This window comes from Cryphonectria parasitica (genome assembly GCF_011745365.1).
Source record: "Cryphonectria parasitica EP155 unplaced genomic scaffold M406scaffold_4, whole genome shotgun sequence".
Lineage (NCBI taxonomy): Eukaryota > Fungi > Ascomycota > Sordariomycetes > Diaporthales > Cryphonectriaceae > Cryphonectria > Cryphonectria parasitica.
Window position 1 is genome coordinate 1,330,379 of NW_024468912.1, and position 21,905 is coordinate 1,352,283.

Here is a 21,905-nt window from a genome sequence, read left to right on the forward strand (position 1 = left end):
GGCCATGACATACAGGCATCTTTACAGGCATGAGGCTACCGGGCGATGCCCTCTTTTTTTGTCTGCCTCGACCACATGCAACCACGAGCAGCTTTGAGCAGGACATTGGGGTGGCAATCTGGTATCTCCGTTTGATCGTAGTCACCTTGACTTCATCGCCGTTCGTGTGGACCCTTTTGCGACCACTTAAAAACCACCGGGATTCTGCGCTTGACCTGCCGTTCATGCGGACCGTCTTTCTCCTCTCAACTCTTTTGAGAACGTCGACCCACAAACAAGGCCTGCAATCCTGACCAGCTGACTCTGTCTCTCTTCGCGAACAAGCGCAGCCTGAACAAGTCTGCTCTGGACCATTTCTCTCCTCATTCGAGGGGCCGTCCTCCATCCGATGAGCACTTGTCACGCTACCTTTGCTTGCAACTTGAGATTCAAGTAAGCTCTGCATCGATACTCATGATTCGTGGTTGGCAGACCCTCTCATGACCATCCTCCAGGCCTTTTTCTCTCTCTATTCTGGCTCGCTCACGCACGTCCCTAAGAATGGCAAATGCAAGCTGGCATAGTCGTCCACAGGCGAGGACATCTTGACATCGAGATCATGGCTGCACTGCATATGATGCACATATTACGTTTTTTGTTTTTTTTTTTTTTTGTCGGCCCGCACTGCTGTGCATTCACGTTACCCCCTCATCCTCCTTGACAATTCGACTGCGGATTGCGACGGTTGTCTCTCACCTCTGCACAGCTTCCTGCTGCTTATTAGTGAGTATAATGATGATGGCTAGTCCAGACAGGATATATGATCGGCACATTTGGTTTGGTCCTATGGTCATCAAAAAGGCCAATATGAGAGACAACAACAGAAAAGGAATACAAGGAAGAGATAGGACGAAGGCTATTACTTTAGTTAAATCTCGGGAAGAGAAGCAATCGTAGTATAATTATTTTACCTGAACTGACATTGACTTGTCTGCCTCTGGAATGTACCCCCGTTGACCTTGACGCCCTTACCTTTCGCTATATTACGCACGACTTGGCCATGTGATGTGGACAACTTTTTGGTATCTTTGAAGTTCACTATGAGACTCCCATGTATAGTGAGTGAGCGAGCGAGTGCTCGCGTGTACATGGTTATCCCCTCGTATTCCATCCTCCCGCCATCGGATCATGGCCTGCATGGCGACAGATTTGGAGATTCTTGGCAAGGGGGGTTTGTTCGTGTTTTCTCCCAGCCATCAAGACCCGACTGCTACCTAGTATTCAGCTACAGGCCTAGTACTGTAGTACATGAGCGCAAACAGCCTATGGTATCATACTACGAACCTGCCGTGCCTGCTACGAACGTGGCGCTAAGGATGCTGTCTCAACCCCGCCTTGGGACTAACATGTTTGGTTCTGGGTGGTCCCTTCCCCCACGCTACCTGCCTATCAGAAGCTCCAAGACATAGCACGGGGGGTGTTCGTTCATGCCCCACAGAGGACTCTTGCGCTGTCTCGATGCTCCCCAGGAGGTTACCTCCGAGGGGGTTGGGCTGCGTAGGAGTGAGTAAAGAATATATTAACGAAAACAGGAAAGGAAAACATGTGACCATTCATCTATCTACCTCTTTTCTGCTTTTCTTCTTGTTTTTTCAACTGGTTTCCCCTTCTTCCTTGAACCGCCCCCCTCCCCTCTTTACTTACACCACCACCAGCAGCACCGTTGCCCAGACAGCTTAGCTAGACAAGGGCCTTGTTGATGTCTCACTTGTGATGTCCGAAGCACGCATCCATTACTTCCTGGACGGATCTACGGCTCCATTTGTCTTCCTCTGAATGAAAGAGGGCGTCCCTCTCCATCTTTTTCCAGTTCCCCCTCTCTTAATTTCGACTCTCACCAGAACCACCAGAATCTCCTCCTCTTTTCATAATGGCTTCCCCACCACCACAGCAGGACACTTCCTCGAGTCCAGCAGCCCTCGACCCTGAGAAGTCAGCCAAGGATGACGTCAAGGATGGTGTTGTCTCTTCTGACGATGTGCGCCCTCTGGATACGGATTCCTTGGGCGAGGGGCAGGATCTCTTGGGCCTGCAGGATCTGGACCCTGTGTTGAACGTGAAGATGCATCTCGTGAACAATGTGAGTTGGTGATGGTGGTGGTGCATGGATAGATTATCGAGAGAGAGAAGAAAGGCCAGGCTTGCTAATATGAGAGGGCTGGTCAATAGGCTATCGATGAGATTGGCTGGACGACGTATCACTGGAAGTTATTCTTCCTGAACGGCTTCGGGTGGGTTCAATCCAAACATCCACCCTTCCGTCGTCGTCCCGACTGACTGACTGACCGACACATGCACCCACCAGCTACGCGGTCGACTCCCTCATCCTCCTCCTCCAGTCCATCATCGCCACCCAGGCCTTCATGGAATTCGGCGAGCACGGCTTCAGCCGCGCCCTCACCATCGCTGTCTATGTCGGCATGCTGACGGGTGCCCTTTTCTGGGGCCTGTCGGCAGATGTCATCGGGCGGCGGTATGCATTTAATGTGTCGCTCTTCATCTGCTCGGCGGCTGCGATTATTGCGGGGGGCATGCCGAACTGGGCGTCGCTGGGGTTTTTCATTGCTCTTGTGGGGTTTGGAGCAGGTGGCAACCGTGAGTTTGAGTTTGTTTTACTTTTTCTTGACTTGTTTGGTGAGAGAGATGGCGAGAGAGAGTTGAAGGCTGACATACAATGGGGGGCCATGTTAGTGATTCTTGACACAACCGTGTTCCTGGAGTATCTCCCTGGCAACAAGCAGTGGGTGCTGACACTCCTGGCTTGCTGGTGGGGACTGGGACAGGCCATTACTGGTTTCATCGCCTGGGGTTTCATGGGTGAGTGCAATAGAGTTGAGCTGGCAGAGATGGCGATGGGATGCTCATCCAGTATTATAAATGACAGCACCTGAGAAGTGGAATTGCGCATCTGTCGATGTGTGCACCCGCGACAACAACATGGGCTGGAGATGTGAGTGAGGCCCCACCACTATTCTGACGGAGCGACGACAATCTTCCAAAAGGCGTACTGGACTAACAAGAAGAAAAAATCCATCACAAAACTCAGATACAATGTTTACATCTGGCGCCCTCGTCTTTGTCATGTCCATCCTCCGTATCACGGTTGTTCGGCTCAGAGAAACACCCAAGTACCTCCTCGGAATGGGCGAGGATGCCAAGCTGATCCAGACCTTGAGCTACATGTCGCAAAAGTACAACCGGCCGTGTTCACTCACACTCGAGAAGCTTGAGGCATGTGGCGTAGTCCAGGGCACACACAGCAGGAATCGCTTCTCTGTCAACGAGGCGCTCATCCACATCCGGGGTCTGTTCGCGACGAGGGAGATTTCTATCTCGACGCTGATGATCTGGTTGTCATGGACTCTCATCGGGCTGGCATACCCTCTATTTTATGTGTTTCTCGAGTGAGTTTTTTTTCTTTTCTTACTTTCCTCTCCAGACAGACTACGAACTCGCCTTAGCTGACAAGAGCCATCCAGCACATACCTCGAGACGCGCGGCGCATCTTTTGACGTCTCTACCTACGACTCCTGGCGCAACTACGCCCTCGTCAACATCAGCGGCATCCCAGGCCCCATCCTCGCTGGATGGATGTGCAACCTGCCCATCCTCGGCCGCCGCTACACGATGGTCATCGGCGCCCTTGCCACAGCAGCCTTCTTCTTCGCATACACGGCGGTGCGCACCGAGCCTGAGAACGTGGGCTTCTCGTGTGCCATCGGGTTTTGCCTCAACATCTACTACGGCACGCTCTACGCCTACACTCCAGAAGTCCTGCCCAGCGCGCACAGGGCGACGGGCAACGGGGTTGCGGTTGCGTGTAATCGGATCATGGGCATCTTATCGGCGGTGATCGCTACGGTGAGCGATACCAGCACGCCGGTGCCGATCTACATCTGTGCGGCGCTATTTGTGGCCATGGCCGGGGTCAGTGCTGTGTTCCCATTTGAGCCGTACGGTAGGAGAAGCTCGTGAGTGATCGGCAGGAGGATAAGAAGAGCGAAGGAGGACAAGAACGAGGAGGACGAGCGGGAGGAGGGGTGACCTGGGTCAGGCGGCGTCCCGCTGGTCTTGTGGTCTCGTGCTGCAGAACCGACCTACGCCTGTGTGCAGAAACAAAATTAGTTCAACGCTTGGGGAAAGAGCAGCGATTCGCGGGATTCGAGGGAAGTTCCCCGTGCTGTGCGGAAGTGGCATTTCTGCAGGCGAGCGAGCACCATCCAGTTCTCGTCCAATGTAAAGCTGGCCCGGCGCCGCCTCCTCGTCATAATGCGGGCGCCTCGTCGCGCAACAAGTAACGAAGTTGTTGGCTCATCCCGCTGGAGGTACTTTTTCCTCTGTTGTGGTGCCATTTTACCCCTCAGAAGTGTAAAAGAGGATGGTTCCGGCCAGTCGCAGGAAGTATCCTGCATATGCCCAGACGCTGTGGCTGGCGTCTTTTTCTTGTAAAGGATCGGACGGGAATCGCAATCTGTTGCCCCAAATGTGCAACGGATTCGAGGACGCGCAGTTGGGTGTATACATTGTCACAGAATACGATAGATGAAGTACAAGAAGGAAGAAGGTCTGGCTGACTGGCTGAGGGGGATAAAACGTTTCGTAGAAGGAAGTGAATAATACCTTGTTTCAGTCCTCTGCCTTTTTTGAAACAAAACCCAGCAGAAAGATTGCCCAACAAGCCCGGTCTGGCCTGCCCGGGCCTCCGTTTGTTCTAATTCCTCTTAAGCTCACTCGGGCCCGGCTTACGTCCTTACTCTGCCACAGCACTACTGGAGGAGGGAAAAGGGACAAAGAAGGCGAAAGAAGAGTGCATGTTTCGGCCTCGGCGTCTCCCGTCAGCAAACGGCCCCTGTACCTGCATCCGCCCCCCAAGTCTTACCCAGAAACGGGCCATGTGATTTCCGCGGCCGAAGGCCATATGTAAAGGCCCGAGACACAACAATATATTATATGCATGCAAAGTTGCCATTCAAACGCTGCGGCCCAACTGAGCCGTTGGACGGGCCAAATCCCGGGTGGCGCGGCCGCCAACGAACGCCGTGGCATGCAAAAAGCAGCACGGCAGGCGAGAGCGGGGTGTGAACGCCCCCCCCCCCCCCAAGCGAACGACCCAGTCATTTGTTGGCCTGGTGTGGACTTTGTCAAATACCTCTCGGTTCCGTTGTGTGGAAAGTAAGCATCATAAATACATTGGGTTGGACATGGCACAACAAAAGAAGGGGGGGGGGGTCGCTTCGTGGAAAGCCACGGGTCTGTCGTGGCCGTGTGGGCGTCCACGGGTGGTTTGATAATGAGACGGGCCCGGCTGATGGCTTGCTTCTCTGTCGTGTACCGCACCCTCGCACTCTCTTAGCCCTCGCAGGCTTGACTGATATTGCTCACTTGGACGGGATGTTTCTTGGTCATTTTGTGGTGGGCTGAGGGGGCCATGGCCTTGTTGAGGCTTGCGTGGTGAGTAAGTCAGTCTTGATGTGTGAATATATTTAAGATGTCTCCTCTTCCCACTTTTTGGACTGGACGATAGAAGAAAGATCATCATCATCACACTTCTACAGTATCATAACAACTTCATCCTCAAGAAGAGCGGCCAGGATCCAGCTCTCAAGACATTCATTCCTTCTTCTTCATATCCAGAGCAGGACTCAAGACACATCACTCTCCTTCAATCCACACCCAGACTTTCCTTGGCAGAGCCGCCGGTTTTTTTTCTTCTTCTTCTTATTCAAGATGCCTTCCTTCACGTCCTTGATTACCCTCCTCTCCCTGGGTGCCACCACCGCCTTGGCCGGTGTCATTGCCCGTGACGACTCGGCCACAGGCGTCACACACACAGGTGATATTACCTACTACAACACTGAGAACGGTGTGGGCGCATGCGGCAGCACTCTTTCAGACAGTGATTCCATCTGCGCCCTAAGCACCACTCTCTACGATGAGTGTAAGTAAAGAATAGTCTCTTCCACTTTTTTCTTTTTGTGTCTCCTTTTCGTATCTGAGCCTCGGGTGCCTTTTCTTCCCCTCGCCGCCAGCTCCCTACCTACCAATCCTGTTCCTGGCACACCTCACCATCCGAGAGGCAAGAAGACGTTGAAAAAGAAGAAAAAAGAAGAAAAAAGAAGAAAAAAATGGGGAAAAGGAAATCGTAAGGAGAAAAATAGAAAGCAAAGAAAAACCAAAACGTGACAGAGCACCGGGTCATGGCTGACACTGAGAAAATAAAACAGTCACAAATGGCGGTGATCCCAACAACAACAGCCTCTGCGGCAAGAAGATCCAAATCACCATGAGCGGCGGGGCCACGGCCGAGGTTACTGTCGCCGACCGCTGCGCGGCGTGCTCCATGTGGGACCTGGACCTCACGCCGACCGTCTTTGACTCTCTTGTCAGCGACGGCGAGAGTGTGGGCAGGACTACGGCGAGCTGGCAGTTCGTCTCGTAGGGCTTGCCCCAACTAAGACGCCGTAAGGCTTGATATGCCAAGCTTTGCCCTGGTAAAGGGTTAGGTGGATACAACTTTGGTCCTGATGTCGGCGGGATGACACACGCCTTGTCTCTGTATGGAGACGGGCAAGGGACAGTTGGGTGTGTTCTCCGTTTTTTGTTTCTTTTTCTTCTTGGGTGTTCTCTTCTCCTGTTATGGATGATGCTAGGGCTGGCTATAAAAACTGGGCTTGATGTTTAGAGACGCGTGGCCGTTTTGGGGTTCTTCTTTTTGTTTTTGCTTTTTCTTCTCTTACACATTCGCTTCTATCTGGCCATTGCCTTCTTTCAGATGGTCCATCTGACGACATAGACGACTATCTTTTTTGACTAGCAAATACATTTTGTCTCGAAATAAAGTTTTCCCCTTATGAAACGTCCTAGAGATGACTTCAAATAATGCACACGAGCACAGATTTAGAGTGACAGAGGCAGTATTCAAATATCAAGACATCATCACATCTGTAATCTGCATGGCTTTAGTGTAAAGGGTACAAAGGATCAGCCTGACGACCTGTTGTTAAAGATTGGCATATTATTAGACTGTTGGACTTTTGAAGGGTGAGGCTATCGTGAGATTCGAGGATTATAGAGCTAGAACAAGAGCTTACTTCGTGTTCACAAAGGAATGAGGTGAGCATACAGATGCTTGACGTTCACAGTACAGAAAGTATGTCCAGCAAACCTTGAAAGACAGTCACCTTGAAATATGTTCATGAGGTATAAGCACTCAAGGGAAAATCAATCAAGTCAAGTCACTGATCCTGCTGGAGTTTGGAAGGCACACGCCAAGTTGAGCATGGAGGCAGCAAGCAGGACAAGTATCTGCTCTTGTGCCTCAATGCATTCATTTGTCTGTCTCCATCGTCACACACAGCTTTCCCTGCGACGCTACCCGACACAATCATCACTGCACCGTGCATATACACAGAGAGGTATCACAAAATCCCAACCCAAATCCAAAAGGAAAAACCAATTGTCCCGAGTAAAAGAAGTAAAAGAAAAGAAAATAGAAAGGCATCGGCTTAAACACCATCCCAAATGCCCGGATCCTCGACCATGCAAATCGTTAAAATTCGTAACCAGAGCTTTGTCAATAGGCCCTACCAATCTCAATCCATCGTTGACGACCGAAGAATATGCGCCGCAGAACCTCGTGCCGAGTCTCTCTCGATTCTTCCCTCCCCCCGGGAGAGGAACAAAAGGACAGCAAGGAAAAAAAGAAAACATGGTGAAAAAGTCATGACACACAACACACACGAGAATCAGATGTGCGTAGGGGCTAAATGCCTTGGTGATCATGATCATTCCCAACGCCGAGTGCTGATGCAATTCGGAGATTATCCAAAGGTACTTGACCGGTTGTTGTGCACACAGTGCATCATTGAGTGACTCCAGCAACAGGAGCTGACAGTGATAGAGAAATGGAAGAAGAATAGTGTAGAACTGACTGAAGCCCAGGCGCAAAGCTGCGGCTATTGCTGAAGAACAAGTGAAACGTCATGATGTATAAGTTGAGTCAAGGCAATTGGAAGCCAAAGCCATCAACCAAATTTGACGAATGATGGTTTTGACAGGCGGAAATCATAAGCATGTCCCTGGGACGAGCTTAAGAAACGAGAAGAAAGAGAAAATTCAGCAGCCAGAGCCCATGTTGTTGAAGTCAAAGTCCCCAAACACAACATGGTCCCCGGTATGGTTTGAGTCCATCGGCGATGGCTGGCTGGACTGCTGCTGCGTATCCTGGGCAACGAAACTAGCAGTACCGAAAGGCGCCAGGCTGCTGGGGTCCGTCGCCGAGGAGGCCGAGATCTGCGACCCCTGGAAAACATTCAGGTCGATATGAGGGTAACCGGCGGGCGCGGTCACGGTGAAGGGGTAGTTGAAGCTGGCAGACCCTGTCGAGGCTGGGGCGGCGAGGCCGGCGTCGAACTGGGTGGTGTTGGTGGGCTGCACGGTGTAGTTTGTGAAGTCGCCAAAGTTGTCTCCGAAGATGTCGTTGGTGTCGACTTGGAGGTCTACCTGGAGGTTCGTGTTGCTGCCCACGGCAAAGGCCATGGAATCGTTGAAGCGTGTGGATGCGCTCATGTCCGTGTTGATGTGGTTAAAGGCGGCACTGTCGTCGAGCAATTCTGAGGCCTGTGCGGTGGCGTCGCCGATGGCAGTGGCAGCGTTGCCCTCTTTGCCCTCGACGGTGGCGTCTTCCTCATCGTTGATGACCTTGTCCGCAGACACTTTGATGGCCTTCATCCAGTGCTTCTTCAGCTCCGTCATAACAGGCCAACTCTCACTAGTCCGCCCGCCTTTCTTGTCGTCGTCCGTCTCGTTGTTGTTATTGTTATCGGTCTTGCGACTAGCCCTAGGCGTCTTTTTGGTAAAGTGCGCTCTTCGCATATGAGCTGCTGCGTTATAATATACTCCGTACTCCTTCCTGTCCCTGCAGTTCTTGCACTGGTCGATAGGCGTGAAGGGCTTCAGATCCGAGGCGGCACCAGGGTCGACGCACACCCAGACCGTCTTCATGGTTGAGTGCTTCAGGTCGTCGTGCCTGCGTAGCTCGTGTTCGCCTCTGAACCCGTCGGACTGCTCGTCGCATTTTGAGCAGTAGATCTTGGGCCTCTTGGGTCGTTGGTAGGTAGTTTTGGCCATGGGGACCTTGGCGCCCGCATCTGCCTTGCTGTTGTTGCTGCTTGGCTGCTGGGCCTCCTCGTCCGGGTCTGTCTTGTCCAGTTTAGGGAGCAGGCGTTGGCTGCTGTTCGCTGCGGCGACCTGGCGCTGGAGGGAATCCTTGGCGCGGGCTCGCTGGGATTGGGTGGACTTGATGCTGCTGGCGGATTCGGTACGGAGCATGGGTTCTCCGTAGGTGGCCAGGGCGTCGGGTGTCAGACTGCTGCTGTGCGGTGAGACGGACGAAAATGACGACGGGCTGGTCTCTGATGAGATGCCCATCTCCTGCTGCTGCTGGTGGTGCTGGTTGTGTTGCATCATAGGTGGTGCGTGCATAGAGGCTTGTCTGCTCATGGCCTCAGACACGTGCTGCATGGGCTGTTGCTGCTGTGCATGACCCATAGAGAGTCGGCTGTCGATGGAAGTAGACCGGCTCATATTGAACATGGCCTGCTGCTGACCTGCGAAGCCATAGTTGGAAGGGGGCGACGTCCCAAAAAGCTGCTGCTGTTCGTCGTGAGGAGCACCACGCTTCTTGCTGCCGCCAACGGGAAACTGCTGACTGCTGGTGCTGTTGCTGCCATGGTGGAAGATCTCGTCACCAGGGCTAGACAGTACATCGCTCACGGATGAGGTGGACCCCCCACGCAGCATCTGGAAGGGACCTGTGACGGAGCTGTTGGTCCTGGTCATGGAAGTGTCGCTGCTGGCAGCACCCGAGAAAAAGGAGCCGAACTGAATGTGCGACAGGTCGGAAGAGGAAAAGGACATAGATGGTGTTGTGGGCGGCGGCTGCATGGTGCAGGACGACGAATCCATGGTAGATAGACCTATAGGAAAATAGCTCTTGGGTATGTCCTCGAGGGCACCGTGTCTTTGGAGGTACATTTCCGGATCCTCTATGGTGGCGCTGTGCGTCATTATTGTGCTGTCGTCTAGCATGGGAGGAGGCGGCATGCCGGAAGAGGAGTTGGGCTGTTGTGGTGATGTGCCCAGAGTGTGTGGGCGCATGGACTGAGCCAGGAAGTTGTTATTGTTGTGGTGGTTGGCGGATAGTTGTTGTAATTGTTGTTGTTGCTGCTGCTGTTGATGAGATGTGGTTCCTCCAGGGGCGAGGCCATCAAGTGACAATGAAGCTTGGGTTGTTGCCGGTATAGGCCGGACGGAGACGGAGCCTGACGGCGGTGTGAAGGGGCAGGCCGACATGGCAGCAGCACTGGTTGTCTTGGAACGGGCCATGTCGGCGCCTGAGAGGGGGATCGCATGTTGGAGGGGATGGCATGTCTTGATGCGCTTCATATATTGCCCTTGTTGTTGGGTGGTCTGGGCCTAGGTCCAGTATGATCAGTATGGGACATTCTGGGAGAAGAAATATTCTTCCTGTGATGTGAACAAGAATGGCTTACAGGAGCAAGATGGGTTGCAAGCCGGGGAGCCGAAAGGGCCGCACTTTGATGAGGTTGCAGGCCAGACTGGCCACTACTATTACGGACCGCCCACGAGGCGGACGGAAAGGGCACTCTGTGGTTAGTGTGTGAGGACAAAGTGATGGTCGGGTTGTGTTGTTTATGGTTATTGTTGTTGGAGGTTGACTTGAGCTGTGCGAGCTGCTCTCGTTTTCGCCTCACTTCTAACTGCTGCTGTTCCAGTTCTGCCTCCTGCTGGGCCAACCTTGCATCTTCGTCCCCCAAGAGCATAGCCTGCATCATACTTTGGTTGTTGGGGTCCTGTCTCATCATGTTGATAATTTCTGTTTGGGTCCGAGAGAGAGGGGGAAGGAGAGAGATAGAGAATGAGAGCGACGGCGGTGATGGCGTAGCCGAGTGGTGGAGCGATATCGGGCTGTGTGTGTGTGTGTGTGTGTGTGTGTGTTGTGTATGTGTGTAAGTGAGGCGACACAAGAAGGACGAACCAGCGGCCAACAGGAAAAGAAGCCTCAGTAAGTTCTACTCAGAAGACCCTAGGATGTATTTCTTGTGTTTGATGTGGATGGGTGGCACTTGTCAAGAGCCTTCTTAGTCGAGGCCCTCCTACTAGCTGTAGTCGTGTGGTGGATAATGTAAAGACGTAGTAGGATTGGCGGTTTTGAATATGAGGAGAGAGAAGATCAGGGAGATCGTCGGGGCTTGATGATCTTGTAGCAAATAGAGTAAAGAGGTTTCGAGAAAAGAAGTTTCGAGGCGATAGAGGGGCTCCGGCGGAACGGGGGAATGGGGAGAGGGCTTGAATTTAAAAAGGCGAGGCGCCACACCTCTGCGATCATGAAAGTGCTCGACCTAAAGAAGTTGCTTAAATGAGAATCGACAACAGAGAAGTCATGTTATGTCGTACTCAAACTCGAAAGGGAAGTGGGCTGGCTGGCCTGGTCTAGCTGACACTTTGTTTTCTCTGTCATCAATTTCGATCGCAGAGACAGAGAGAGGTACCCACTGAGGCCCAGCGCCTAAAGAATGCTGCATATATTCAGGCAATCAATCTTTCGAGAGTGGGATTGGGCTATGACGCTTGACCCACCGAGAGAACCCACACCTTGCAACATGCAACCCACTGGCATCGAAGGGGGTGTGGAGAGTCCCGGGGGTGGACACATTTGGGATGGAGGGGGGACAACAAAACCAACATGGGCTCTCCACGACTCTTCCCGACGATGATGGAGGGGGCGTGTTTTGTGTTACCAAAGTGCAGATGCTACCCAGTCATCACTTGGAACTGCGACAATCCGAATCTAGCGCTTCCGAAAGGCTGGCGTTGAGACGTGGATGAATGTGGGTATGGAAGTGCACATGCTGCAGCCGGAGAACATGGGTTGTGATGGTGATCATGTCGAGATGCAGACAACTGCAGCAGCAGACTGACTGTGCCTATGCATGCATGGTTCTATCTGGTCAGTCCTCATCCTCCAGCATACCAAATGATACCCAGGTCTTCAAGTGTGTGCAACACTGCTGCTCCATGTCTGTGTTCTGGTCTCTGAGCGAGACACGTCACTTGTAACGGTGCTGTACTGCGGTCAAGCGCTGCAAACAGACTCGATGACTTGTCCCGTTTCAGGCGCAGACAGCCAGCCAGCCAGCCATTCCATCATCACCTCTCCCTCCCTCGAAGACAAACCCGTTGTGGTTGGACCGGGGAGGGACGGGATCGATCGTTGCATAGCCAAGCCCAACCGGACACGAGTCTCTGCCAGTGCTGATGAGTGGCTTTGTGGTCGAGTCTGGAATGGTCTGCGGGAAGAGTGAAAGTGATGCATTCTTTTCTTGACCTTGTTATTCCTCCTACAAACAAGCCGCACTTTTCAGTTTTTCGTATACGCCGTGGGAGTGTCTTTATTCGGATGATTACCCGCAAAGAAACAACTTGTTCTCGGCCTGGCTGAACTGGGTGAGCATCTTGAGAACAAGTGCATGAATCCTTCTGATCGGCATTCAGTGTTGCCCTGTTAAGTGCCCTATTGCCTTATTGCCCCCGGCTGTGCCCGACTGTGCCTTGTCCTGGAACTTTGACTTGTCTGGACGGAGACACTATGGATTTTCTTGTTCTTTCCCGGCGCACTTGGCTCGTGACTAAGATGGTATTGTTTTTTCTTCTTCTCTTTTCTCCTTCTTTCTCAGCGGCAACGGCACTAGAAGCAGGGATCATCATCATGCGACGTTTGCTTGCTGGAACACAAAGTGACGTGAAACGGGCGGCAACTAGAGGTCCCACAGTGGTAATAATTGCATTATGAGAGTTTCTTCTTCATCATAACACTATTGTCATCAGAAGGTAGTGCTGGGACTCGTACCTAATAAGAAGCATGGTAAGCTACATGTTAGCGCCTCGTGGCGTGTCCGGGCGCATTGAAGAGTCGCCCCATTGCAATTTAGCGACTCGAGAAATGCTTGATTAGATGAGCTTAATCCAGATGGCTGTCCAAACCCAGTGGAGCCATTCTTGACAACGCACACAAACACACGCGCAATGTGGTGTGTGTAAGGTGGAGGGTGGGTTTGAAAATATGGTCGTGTGATGTAACGCTTGTACACAAGTACACGAGTACATAGTAGTAGAAGTGGCCCCCACCCCCTTAAGAGAGAGTCTGCACGGCACTGATGAGTTGGCAAGCGCAGAAGCCAAAAAAGATCCGGGATGTGGGTAAGCTCAGCCCATGTGTGCATGGGTCCCAAAGTGGAAGAAGAGGAAAGTAAATAAAAAGACTAGATGTGGAGCCTAGAAGAATGTCGCATTTCTGAGATCGGGCAAGATTAATGTTGTGGAGGAGGGGTGAAGGGCGATCGCGATTCGCAAGGACCCCTCGGAAAATTGATTGGATCTCTTGCTTGTTGGATGTCTTGCTTGTTGGATGATGACTGTGCAGGAGCACGCGCGAGAGAGGGTGTGTACTAAAGTACTAGGGTGTATGTGTGCAGGAGCGAGAGAGACAGAGAGGAAGGAACGAAGCTTTGGAGGACGGAAGGGAGTGAAAGAAAGAGGGTTCGACGACAAATGGAAGGACCAGCTCAAAACTTGACTTACCTAATGACCGTTCCCCCGCCGTCCTCGTTCTCGTCTTCTACCAGATGACCTTTCCCGAGACAGAACAAGGAGGAGAAAGAAGCGCTCAAAGGCGTTGTTGGACCTCAATCGTCAAGGGCCTGACCCTGACAGAACTGACCAAGGACTTCCAGAAACATTTGGTCGAAACCTCCCACTGAACCTTGTCCTTCCTCAAACAGCGGGGAACAAGACCGGCAGAAAGACGTACACAGTTCCACTGTACGATGTACCGAAGGGACCATGGATCAGGGCCCAGCCTCTCTTGCTATCCTTCCCACTCCTCTCTTCTTCCTCTTCTGTCCTCCCTCGTCCTCCCTCCTCTTCCTCTTCCTCTCACACACATACATGCAGTGTACACATGCTTACACATACAGAATGCGCCCACGATTCCCCCACGCAGAAGAAGCCCAAGCCGCTTCCTCTTCCCCAGATGCCCAACTCCACCCACCCTCGGCCTGCTCGGGCGCAACAAAGCCCCCCCCCCCCATGTGCATTGCGCACACCCACCCACTCATCCAAAAATGCAACCCTGCAACCCATTGTATAGAACACTGCATGCTGCACCAGCTAGCGCACTGCACCCCGGGTTGATTGGCTGATGATCCCAGCATCCAAAAGTGAGGCGACGCCTTGCCTTGGGCCTGAGTGGCTACTAACACTCCAAGACAAGGGCAGAAGGGCCACCGGTCGGCGGTCGTCATCTTCCTCCCCACACTAAAAGTCAGCCAGCCAAGCCAAGCCATGCTTTGCTAGCAGCGTATTCACTCACTCGTCCATTCATTTACACACATCTGATTCGGCGAGAGTGCCGCTGTCGCTCCTTGAGGGGGGACGACACGGACGGGATGTGCAGCAGCCCTTCTCTTTTGGCGTGTTTCCTCGCCGCCCGAGGACGGGCACAGCACTGTGATTTGCGAGGGGAGGGACCCGAATGCACAACGGTGCTCCAGCCCACACACCGAGACGTTGAGCACTGGAAGGAAAGGGGGGTGTGCACATCCTTCTACCGTACAAACCCTGGAAACCCAGCCGGTGCGGCTCCCGGGGTCATTACGAGCTCTGTAGCCGGGCGCTGCCGTATTCGTCATCTTGGCGGCTCAACCCCCGGGACAGCCAGACTGGTCGAGATCGAGACTCTTGTACTGTAGATGAGAATGAGCATTGCTGAGTAGTTTTGTTGCTGCTGCTGCAGTGCTGGAACAGCGACCTTGCTCTTGATAGGGCAGAAAACCAGTCGCTCTCTCTCTCTCTCTCCTTTTCCCCCCTCTCTTGCTTCATTAATTTGCCTTGTAGTCTATATGCACGCTTTACGGATTTCCCCCTCCTGGCCGCTGCTACTGCTGGAACGAATATGGCGGTCTAGAGACACTCATCAGAAGCAAACACAAAACCTCGATAGTGTCGTCATAATCGCTCATGCACTCATTTTATTCTTCTCCTTCTTCACCAGTCTAAACAGGGACGTCATTCCGGCTTGTCCGCCCATATCTTTTCTTTTCTTCCTTTCTTTTTCTGTCCACCGAAACTGCCGACTTGGCGCGCGTCCAATAGACCCCTCGGTGGTCACCGCCCGTCACCTGTCCCTGTCACCGGAGGGGTGGAGGGGCACGAGGAGGGTGGAGGCGAAGGAGAGAGGGGTTCCACCATGCCACCGTCCGGCAAGGGACACCGCTCGCCCTTCCGGGCTGAACCCTGGCTGAGTGTATATTGGAATAGAACCCGGATCATATACTATGGTAGAACAAGTCGGCAGACCGATGTTCCATCGTGTAGGAAGGGAAACATGCATATGTGTAACCACTTTATAGATCCACTCATGACTCAGAAAGAGACAGAGAGAAAGAGGAGCGGCATGTGTACTATGTATGCCTCTGTATAAGTGTGGATTCTGGACCCGTCCCTAGCCCCCCCTGGTCTTCACCGCCGGCAGCCGAAAGGAGGACAAAAATTGCCGCCACAGCGATCATCTTGTGTCCGAAACCACGATGACCGTGGTTCAAACCCAGCCCTAACGGTGGGGACCCGAGTGGAGAGAGCCAGAGGCTCAGAGAGAGAGAGAGAGAGGGAGAAAGAGAAAGAGAAAGGCCGCGGTACACATCTACAATGAATGCTAATTTTCTCTTGTTCCATGCCACGCCATGCGTATGCCTGGTTTCATCCCGTAGGCGGTCAATTAAGGCTATTGTCGCGAACCACCCCCCCCCCCCTTGGGCCTCTCTCTGCTTTTCAAACGGGTTTGTGAATGCCCAACCAGCAGCGGTCTAGAGGAGTGGATTTGGGCTATTTGCGACGTCGGCCGAAGCCGTGTGACCACATCGAGAAAAATCAGGGACAAAAGGCATCCTGCCGCGACAACGAACGTCATTGTCCGACCTTGCGGGCTTCTTGGTTGAACCTGCGGTCCTTGCCTTTTTTTTTTTTTTTTTTTTTCCTGGGGCAAGTGATGCAGTCGTAGAGCGCTGAGTACTGCTCGCGAAGACGTTTGCTGCTATGTCATGGGTGGTGGGGGAGGGCTTCTGAGGAACGATCGTGAGGGTGTATGCACCGTTATCCTGTCTAGTCCTACGCCCCTCTTCTTCGCAATAGCCTCCTGCGACCGTGTAGACATACGCCTTCGATGGTCTGTAGTGCGTAGGAGTTCAATCAATGGACTGGGCTGCATCAAAGAGGGTGAAAACAGTACAAATTGGTGTTTGCTTTCTGATCGGGTGCAGTCTATCATTTGCCCTCCATTATAATATGATTTGGTATCATGCTTCGCCTTGCGCGTCAGCTACTAAATGCTTGTTAACTTTTGGATATCGTCCTCGTTCCAAGATAAATGCCGCCCTGTGTCTATATAATATTCGTCGCACTCTCGACAAGGAAAATTCCAACAGCACTTTGTTGTGGCCATCATTATGCCACTTCGTTGGATCCAGCTAGGCATAGGCAGAGTTCGTATACCGCGGCCGGTCCAGTCAAACATTGAGGTTCAACGAGATCAGGCGCCCTCTTTCTTCAGCCCACGAAAGCGCGCTGTTTACGAGCAGCCGCCTTGTCAACTTCTTACTCCTTCTCCAAAGCAAAAATACTGCGGGGGATCTGAGTATCGCGCAGAAAAGTGGGGTGGTCGTCCTCCAGAGACACGGACGAAGTTTGTTTTTCAATTCTTCCGAGAGACGAACCATGGGCGTCCAGAGGTGGTGTGCGAGGGCTATCCAGCGACGCCGGCGACAGCGGTATGGAACAGACCGAGATATCTTTGTTGATCGAGACGGTCGCCGCGTTGGCTTTGAATGCTGCATTGTTCGCGTAGGCGACCTGCGCTTCAAGAGAGCCGTTCTCTGGTGTCATTATAACTGCGGCAGAAGTGTCATCTTCGCTCTCCAGTGCCTCCTCTGTTTGGGTTGTCTCGGAGGGGGTGGAGCTGTCCATATCAGCGCCGAGCGAGCTGGCACCATCCACAGTTTCAGAAATATCGCCTGTCAGGGGGATGACAGCGCTGGGCTCCGCCTCACTGTCGACGGGAGTGTCTGCCAGCGTCGTCCCGGGATTCGGCACCTCCTCAGCCTCATCCTCGAAGACTGGTGGACATTGCGGTCCGGGGGATGGCTGTGGGATCGGTGGCGGGGGTGGCGAAAAGAGTGGTTGAGGCGGAATGGTATTGTTTGGCAGAGGCAAGCCCGCCACGGTAAGGGTTGGACTTCCTGCGGCACTGGCAGCATCCGAGTTACTCCAGACCGAGTAGGCTGAGTTTTTCCTCTCATGAGGCTGCGCACCGCTAGTCGAGCCCAGATGCGACTGCGGCCTGCCGAGCTCCCATGGCGCGGGACTCGACGCCCCGTCAAACCGCTCGTGCAGAGGCGCACGCTCTGATCGAGGGCTACCGTCGCGCGACGAGCTCAGGCTGATCTGGCTGCCGCCAAAAGTCTTCCCGCGAAGGCGTTGCAGGCCGCTGAGGGAGAAGGTCTCGCTGTCATCAGCACCCGGCACCATGTGCGCAAAATTAGGGCTTGCCATCGAATTGCGAAGGTCTGATAGGGTCGCACTGGGCAGGACCATGGACATCATCGAGTTGCGGTTCGAGTACTCAGAACGCTCAGTGATGGGCGTGAGATTTGGCTCGCGAAGCACACGGCCGCTAGCGCTGCGGCCGATCGCGCCAGACGGTCCAAAATACCCTCCGTATTGACTCTCGTTCCCGACGGAGGACCCGCTAGCGGGAGCCGAGTACCCATGGAAGCCATTGCGAGCTGGGATGGGTGCTGAGTAGAAGCCGAATTCGTCGCCGTAGAAGCCTTCAGAATCATAGGCCAGGGCCTCGGCGTTGGCCTCTGCTATGAACGCCTCATCGAGGAGATCGTCGTCATATTCATCATCAAATCCGCCCCCGAAACCGTCGTCCTCATAGTCGTCGGCCTGGAACGGTTGATCGTCCTGCAACCCAGCGCTGCTCGGCTGAGAACCTGTCGTTGGCGATGTAATTGTCACATCTGGGTCACCAACTGGCGCGGACGATTCAGGCCCGTCATCCCACCGCGATTTCCAGCCAACAGCAGCAGCTTTGTGTGCGGCATCGGCCAGGGCCTTCTGATATGCAGCGGCTGTGTCTTCATGGCCTTGAGGCGGAGAGGTGGGTACCGACGATGGCTTCTTCGAGACTTCTGCGTCCTTGTCCGTCTGCTGCACGGGCGGCATGCCCACGCTGACAGATGTATGCGCCGTTGTCGATGATGTCTCTGAGCGAGACGTCACGTCAGACTCTCTCTTCTTTTGCTCATGTTCTCTCATGGCTAGGTTCTGAGCAAAAGCACCTGGGATCGGTCGACCAAAGTGGTCTGTGTCGTCGTCGTCGAATATGGACTCATCGAAATCGGCCTTCTGAATCTCGTCTGCCTCCATCTGCAATTCTTCTAATAGTCCAGCATCGTAGTAGATCCCTTTGTCTTGCGTGTTTGCTGATTCTGAAGCGTCGTCGATAGGCATGTTCCGTCTTTCTTGAAAGACTGTAGGATCGTACTGCGTCTTTTGTGGAGCTTGAAGGCCCTGTATACCGAGACCTGCGACCTGCACATCCTCTAACCCCTCGTGCCTGTCTTTGGTCACATCCTCGACCGGCAGCGGTGATGGCACAGACAGCAAGCCTGGCGTTCTGTCGGTGGTGATTGCGTGCCCTATGGGCCTCCCGCTTGCGTCCCTTGGCGTGATGACCATCCCTGGGGTCGCTGGGCTGACCAGAGAGGACTGTGGATTGGATCTTGAGAACACGAAGCCAGCGAAGTTTTCCTGGTCGTTGTCAGGATCGTCCTCGTCGTCTATAATGTCGTCGTCACCAACCATGGGGATGTCCTCCTCATAGTAATGATCTTCGTAGTCGGCATTCACGCCCGGGATCGCCTCTTCCAGACCACCGTCATCCATAGCAGCATCATAGTCAAATGTGTCTTCGTCGAAGTCGTCAAATCCTGAGTCTCTGCCAGGCGCGCCTCCGTTGGCCTTCCTTTCCAACTCCCTCTGCCGATGTCTCTCCTCTAGCAGTTTCTCGGCCCTGGCTGCACCAATCATGTCGAAGCTGAAGCGCGAGGATGTACTCTTCATGTGCTTAGGTAGCGCCGACAAGGTGTCTTCCGACAGGGAAATATGACGGGATCGATTTGTCCGGGTCGAGGGATTGGTTCTCTGCATGGACGAGGCCACGGACACTGGCCTCGATGTGGTAGACACGGAACGGGTTGTCGTCTCAGCCACATGATTCGGTCCTGAGGGCTTCGCCGGCAGAGGTTTGTCCTCGAGAGATATCATTTTGCCCGCTTGTGCCGACACCTGTGAAGGCGCCTCGGCACGGTCGTCAGGCTGCGTTGTGTCGTCACCATCTGACGTTGCGGCTTGTGTGGCTTCCGATGCAGCACTACTGCTCTTGCTAGTTTCCATCCGCAGAGGTAGGTCGGAGGCGTTAGATTGTGGTCCATTGTGGTACTTGTCCCAGCCAGTCCAGACCTCAGCGCCCGGGACAGTTGGTTTCCTCGTAGGAATCACCCGTTGCCTGGGCGCGCTGAAGTCGTGCACACGCGTACCTCTGATCCGGGGATCGTAAGTCGACTCGGTAGATTTCTGCGGCAGAGGAAGAGGACGTAGGTCGGGCGCATTCTGGGAGGCCTTGCGACGCATCAGCAGTCCAGACATGGGATTCTTCAGGAATGGCAGCCCCTTCTTGGCCCGCTGTGTTTCTGCAGCTGTTTGGGACCTCGCCAGCATGGGTGGCTCCGAGGTGAGCCTCGTCCCAGCCGGTCTCTTCCCTGTAGCGCCAACATTGCTCTGTAGATCTGTCGGGGCAACGAAGGAGGAGGAGGACAAAGTATTCGTTCGGACTTCCTTGATCGGCATGGGCGGCGGTCGTGTCGAGGGCAGGTTGGTATTTATAGGTGGAGGGACAGGTTTGGTCCGTATCCCCTCTTGAGCAGACGAGCCCTGTGTGGCAGCAGCAGCTTCAGACGATTCTGGGCGTGAGGACTCGAAAGCACGGCGGTAGTTCTGGAGGGCAAGGCCGCCTATGAAGCCAGAGTCGATGCTGTTGAGAGGAGATCGGACGTGCTGTTCTGGCGGCTTCTGGCCGGGCGCAGATTCCTGCTCTGGACGGCTGCTTGAGGGATGAACGGGTGGAGTATTTGAGGCATTGGTGGGCCTTGGTAAAAAGTCGGGGCGTGACGAGATGTCCTGCACGCTCTGAGGATGTTCACCGTGGTCGAACGGCGATAATTGATCCGGGACTGGAGAAGAAGGATTAGAGGGGCCGCGCCTGTGGAATCGAAGATGACCTAGCATCTCGTCGAGTGTCTCGGCGGGCGCCGAGTACGTGTCTCGAATGCCGCTGCGATGGGTAGGTCGTATGCTTCTTGCTGGCTCGCACGGGGCAGATGCCAGCTCAGACTCCCCTACCAAGACCGTCGCTCGTAGATAGCAAGGCTGTGGCAGGCAGTCACGGCCGAATTCATGGCCAAACAGCCGTGGAGGCCTGGTCGAATCGCAGCACAGATGTTATTGTGATCTTCCGGCGAGTGTTTGATGTAACCATTGCTTCCACCTTCGAACGACGCGCGAGGTCTAACGGTCACCTTCAATGTTGAAGGCGTCTTCACCTGAGCTGCCTGATGGGCAAAAGAGATTACACGCCAAGCTAATACTCGTTGCGCGTCTGGTTCGAGGGAGGGTAGAGCCGTGCGCCTCGGGCAGAAATTGCGATGCGCCGTGAGTTTGAGGAACAGGATGATGCTCGAGTCGAGTTTGTGGTCGGTGTGTGTGATTGATCGGGTGCAGAGAGTCGGTGGCACAAGGAAAAGGAATGTCAAAAGTCGAGATCCACGTCCATCAACGGGTCGTCAATCCTGTAGCGCCAAATTGCGAAAGCGCAGGGCCGGGTGCATCCACTTTATCAGCGGCCCCACCATCTCCGTCCACTGTCGCAGGGCTGTGGGCCCTGTTTTGCAGCCTAACCTGCAGTGGTGATTCAGAGGGTAGAGAGACCCCGTAGGACGAGATTAGCATACTCCTACCAAACCTAGAGTGCTACGTACCTGCACTAACTTCGTACAGCTTTGTCCGCTCGCGTGGGTTGTTACCAATGTCAGGAAAGACTGCATACAAACTTGAACAACACGGACCCGGCGAAAAACGTCCTTATACACACACACATACACACACATACACACACATACACACACACACACACACACACACACACACACACACACACACACACACACACTATCTCTGTCTCTCTCTGTCTCTCTCTCTTTCTCTCTATCCACACGTCTCATCATCTCGTCTTACTTCACATCTTTCAGTTTGACGGTTGCTGATCACCCACATTCCTCTGCACATCATCCGTCGATCAAAACACTGTAGCTCTTGGTGACGAGCTTTAAGATGCAGAAAGGGAATCGCGTGCCATCTGACCTACGGTCCCCAGTTCAAGGGTCTGCATCCCTAGATTATTGTCAGTCATCCGAACATCAGACGTTCATCCTACCACGACATCTCGCTATTTGACGCGGAATTTTTCAGCGCTCTCGATTTGGACTCCTGCTAATCATTACGCACTTCTCTTCGGACTCTCCGGTTGTCAAAAAGAGGTGTGGTCACTTTTGAAGAGTTTCAGTACATATAGGCTGTCAAGGAATCCTGGCAATTTCATACTCAGTTGG

General features: G+C 53.5%; 4 protein-coding genes across 4 annotated transcripts; 2 read left to right on the top strand and 2 right to left on the bottom strand.

The window, feature by feature from the left end:
* Positions 1-2,730: 2,730 nt before the first annotated feature.
* Positions 2,731-4,676, top strand: M406DRAFT_355989 (uncharacterized protein). The gene is made up of 4 exons (XM_040923316.1): positions 2,731-2,856; positions 2,924-2,989; positions 3,086-3,443; positions 3,519-4,676. The coding sequence occupies exons 1-4, from the start codon at positions 2,853-2,855 to the stop codon at positions 4,012-4,014; spliced, it is 924 nt and encodes a 307-aa protein (XP_040776574.1). The 5' UTR covers positions 2,731-2,852; the 3' UTR covers positions 4,015-4,676.
* Positions 4,677-5,602: 926 nt separating this feature from the next.
* M406DRAFT_101386 (expansin-related) lies at positions 5,603-6,871 on the top strand. Its single transcript, XM_040914953.1, has 2 exons — positions 5,603-5,977; positions 6,264-6,871. The coding sequence occupies exons 1-2, from the start codon at positions 5,767-5,769 to the stop codon at positions 6,476-6,478; spliced, it is 426 nt and encodes a 141-aa protein (XP_040776575.1). The 5' UTR covers positions 5,603-5,766; the 3' UTR covers positions 6,479-6,871.
* A 424-nt stretch (positions 6,872-7,295) lies between these two features.
* M406DRAFT_355991 (uncharacterized protein) lies at positions 7,296-9,517 on the bottom strand. Its single transcript, XM_040923317.1, has one exon. It carries the CDS (start codon positions 9,505-9,507, stop codon positions 8,155-8,157), a length of 1,353 nt encoding a protein of 450 aa, XP_040776576.1. The 5' UTR covers positions 9,508-9,517; the 3' UTR covers positions 7,296-8,154.
* A 6,639-nt stretch (positions 9,518-16,156) lies between these two features.
* On the bottom strand, positions 16,157-20,526 carry M406DRAFT_345942 (uncharacterized protein; the record flags this gene model as incomplete). The annotated part of the gene is made up of 3 exons (XM_040922130.1): positions 16,157-17,316; positions 17,395-18,162; positions 18,196-20,526. The coding sequence occupies 3 exons, from the start codon at positions 20,524-20,526 to the stop codon at positions 16,771-16,773; spliced, it is 3,645 nt and encodes a 1,214-aa protein (XP_040776577.1). The 3' UTR covers positions 16,157-16,770.
* Between the last annotated feature and the right edge of the window lie 1,379 nt (positions 20,527-21,905).